The sequence below is a fragment of the Plasmodium knowlesi genome (genome assembly GCF_000006355.2).
Source record: "Plasmodium knowlesi strain H genome assembly, chromosome: 11".
NCBI classification, from domain to species: Eukaryota; Apicomplexa; class Aconoidasida; order Haemosporida; family Plasmodiidae; genus Plasmodium; species Plasmodium knowlesi.
Genome location: NC_011912.2, coordinates 757670 through 761670, shown reverse-complemented (window position 1 = coordinate 761670; position 4001 = coordinate 757670). Strand labels below are relative to the sequence as shown.

General features: G+C 35.0%; 1 protein-coding gene across 1 annotated transcript in view; it reads left to right on the top strand.

Annotated features, from left to right (window-relative positions):
- PKNH_1116500 (SICAvar, type I (fragment)) overlaps window positions 1-1911 on the top strand; it is a gene marked incomplete at both ends in the record, with an annotated part of 16009 nt that extends 14098 nt beyond the window's left edge. The window contains 2 exons of the mRNA XM_039114130.1: window positions 258-929; window positions 1246-1911. Of these exons, the coding sequence (XP_038969750.1) occupies window positions 258-929; window positions 1246-1911 (1338 nt within the window). The remainder of the gene's footprint in view (window positions 1-257; window positions 930-1245) is intronic.
- Between the last annotated feature and the right edge of the window lie 2090 nt (window positions 1912-4001).

Below are 4001 nucleotides of genomic sequence, written 5' to 3'. Positions count from 1 at the left end.
ACCGGATACTACACACTAACCGGATACTACACACTAACCGGATACTACACACTAACCGGATACTACACACTAACCGGATACTACACACTAACCGGATACTACACACTAACCGGATACTACACAGACCAACACGAAAGAGAAAAAAGAAAAAGATAAAGAAAAAGAATGTACACTTATACATATACATATGTATATGTACATATGCATATGCACTTATGCATATGCATATATATATATATATATATTCCACTTTGTAGAGCACATTTTGGGAGAAAGAGGTTAAAGATCTGTGGGATGAATTAGCAGAAGGAATGAAGACAAATGGGGTTACTGATGACAAGGGAAATGGATGTGATCGAATGGAAGAGGGCACCACCGGTTCCACTGCCATTGGCAGAGATGCCACCAACCCTGAAAAGAAGGCATGCAATTATTTGTATGCCGGTCTAAAGGAACTGTACAAGACGAATGGGGCGACGGCGACGTCGTCGTCGTCAGGAACCATCAGCCTGAAGGACAACCCACTGTTAAGACAAACAGTGGGTTGTTTATTACTTCACGCTTATGCAAAGAAAATGAAAGAAGACTCTAAGTGTGTTATCGATTCTGGAATACAAAAGGCATTTAAGGCGTTTAAGGACAGTAATAAATCTTCATGCACGAACGGCAGTTCGTGCATTGAATGTGAATGGAATGAAAAATTTGATGACTGTACAATTACGACAAGCGGCACCCAAACAGAGAAGATAGAAGAGAAATTAACGTCAGTACAACCCGAAATTATCAAAACCTCATCTACCACCACCAAGGACAACATAAACCTAACCCCATCTTTATGTGACCAACTCAAATGTGCTGCCCCCAAATGGTTCGAAAACCAAAACAAGCTAACAGGGAGCGGTGGTACTGGTACTGCTAACAAGACTTGGGTAAGTATTACTATATATGTATATATACATATATATACATATATATGTGTGTGCATATACATATATAGACATATGTATGTACATATGTATAAACACATATACACGTATACACATATACACATATACATATATACGTATATGTATATGTATACACATATATAGACATATGTACATACGTATATGTATACGTATGCATGTATATATGAATGTGCACATGTATATGTATACATATGTATATGTATATATGCATATGCGTATGCATATGCATATATATATATATATATATATATATATAACTTCTTTTTTTTTTTCACAGTGTGACTTCTGGGGGAAGGATGGCGTTAAATCAATATTGCAGAACATGTTCAACGACATCGAGGATAAAGGAAAGAACAGCCCTAATAAAACAATATGTCAACACTTTGGTGATGGTAATGAACATAGTGTTGAAAGAAAAGCTTGTAATCATATCATAGCCGGTTTAGACTACATTAAAAAAATTGGTGCTGCGGGTACTACTGCCAAGCAGTCTAATAGTCAAGACAAGCAACTGCTCGATAGAGCAGTTGCTTGTATTGCTCTTAACATGTACGCTGATAAAATAATCGAATTGACTGAAAAGAATTGTCCCATTGATGAGGACAGAATAAAAGATATGTTTGATAAATGGAATCAACAGTATAATAATTCGTGTAAGAGTGGGGATAATAATTGTTTTAAGTGTGAAAGACATCCAAATTTTAATGATTGCGAACTAAGTGTTTCCAACACTTTGATTGATACATCACCACCAGCTGGAAGTTGCCCTTCTAACGACGACAATAAAGACGTCCCCAAAAAAATGGACGACTTGCTCAAACAAGATTCCAAAATGGAAGGAACATTAAAGGAAATAAATGAAATGGGCACCTTCTGTTCTGAACTCCAATGCGCAGCAAAGAAATGGAACTCGACCAAAGGCAAAACTGGAACACCATCATGGGTAAGGATGGACAAATGCATATACATACACATACATATGTATATATATATATATGTAAATATGTATATATATGTACATATATGTAAATATGTATATATATGTATATATATGTATATATGTATATATGTGTATATATGTGTATATATGTGTATATATATATATATATATATATATATATGTATATATGTACATATATAGTCGTATAAATATACATATATAGTTGTATAAATATACATATATAGTCGTATATATGTATATATATATAATGAAAATTGGATGAAAAAGAAGAAAGTGAAATAAAAAAACAAAATAGAGAAAGGAAATTCGAATTCTGACTTTAGGAGGAAGGTTGTTGTGGTGTTGGAATGAAGGTTGTTGGGGTGTTGGAATAATGTTGTTGGGGGTGTTAGAATAAGGTGGTAAAGGTGTTAGTATAAGGTGGTAGGGTTATTGGAATAAGGTGTTAAGGGTGTTAGAATAAGGTGGTAAGGGTGTTAGAATAAGGTTGTAAGGGTATTATAATAAAGTTGTAAGGGTATAAGAGTAAGGTTGTAAGGGTGCTGGAATAAGGTTCCACGGTTTAGGACTTAGGTTTCAGGGTTTAGGAGTAAGGTTCCGGGGTTAGCTTTAGTTACTTTAGGGGGGGAGAGGAAAGACTCCTCGAATCCACCGACCAATCCAAATCCATCTCCCAAGTGAATAAAACCTTATCCACCATAAATGAAATGAACACTTTCTGTAGTAGAATGCAATGTGCAGTAAAACAATACGGCAAAAAATCGTTAAATAAAAAAAATGGAAAAACAACATCTTGGGTAAGGATGGACAACTACATATATACATATACATATATATATATACATATATATATGCATATACATATGTATATATATGTATATATGTATGTATATATATGTATATATGTATATATGCATATATATGTATATGTATATGTATATATGTATATATATGTATATGTATATATGTATAAGTCTATATGTATAAGTATATAAGTATATGTATATATGTATATGTATATATATATATATATATGTATACATGTATATGTATATATATATATATATGTATACATGTATATGTATATATATATATGTATATATATGTATTTATGTATATATGTATAATGAAAATTGGATGAAAAGGAATAAAGTGAAATAAAAAAAACAAAATAGAGAAAGAAATTCAGATTCCGGGTTTAGGAGAAAGGTTGTAGGGGTGTTAGAATAAGGTTGCAGGGGTGTTAGAATAAGGTTGTAAGGGTGTTATAATAAGGCTGTAGGGGTATTGCAATGAGGTTGTTAGCGTATAGGAGTAATGTTGCAGGGTATAGATATAAGGTTGTTTGGGGTGTTGGAATGATGTTGCTTGGGGTGTTGGAATGGAGGTTGTAGGGGTGTTGGAATGAACGTTGTTGTGGTGTTGGAATGATGTTGTTGGGATGTTGGAATGATGTTGTTTGGGGTGCTGGAATGATGTTGTTGGGGTGTTGCAATGATGTTGTTTGGGGTGCTGGAATGATGTTGTTGGGGTGTTGGGATGATGTTGTTGGGGTGTTGGGATGATGTTGTTGTGGTGTTGGAATGATGTTGTAGAGGTGTTGGAATGAAGGTTGTAGGTTGTTGGAATGATGTTGTTGTGGTGTTGGAATGATGTTGTTGTGGTGTTGGAATGATGTTGCTGGGGTGTTGGAATGATGTTGTTTGGGGTGTTGGAATGATGTTGTTGGGGTATTAGAATGAAGGTTGTAAGGGTATGGGAGTAAGGCTTTGAGGGTGTAGTAGTAAGGTTTTAGGGTATAGGAGTAAGGTTTCAGGGTATAAGAGTAAGGTTTCAGGGTATTGGAGTAAAGGTTTTAAGGGTATAGGAAGAAGGTTTCAGGGTATAGGAATAAGATTCCAGGGTTTAGGAGTAGGGTTCAGGGGTTAGCTTTAGCTAGTTTAGGGGGGGAGAGGAAGAACTCCTCGCAGACCGGGACGGGATAGTACATAACCTACCACCAACCAACATACTAACACAACGAACATACTAACACAACCAACACAACATACTAACACAACCAACATACTAAC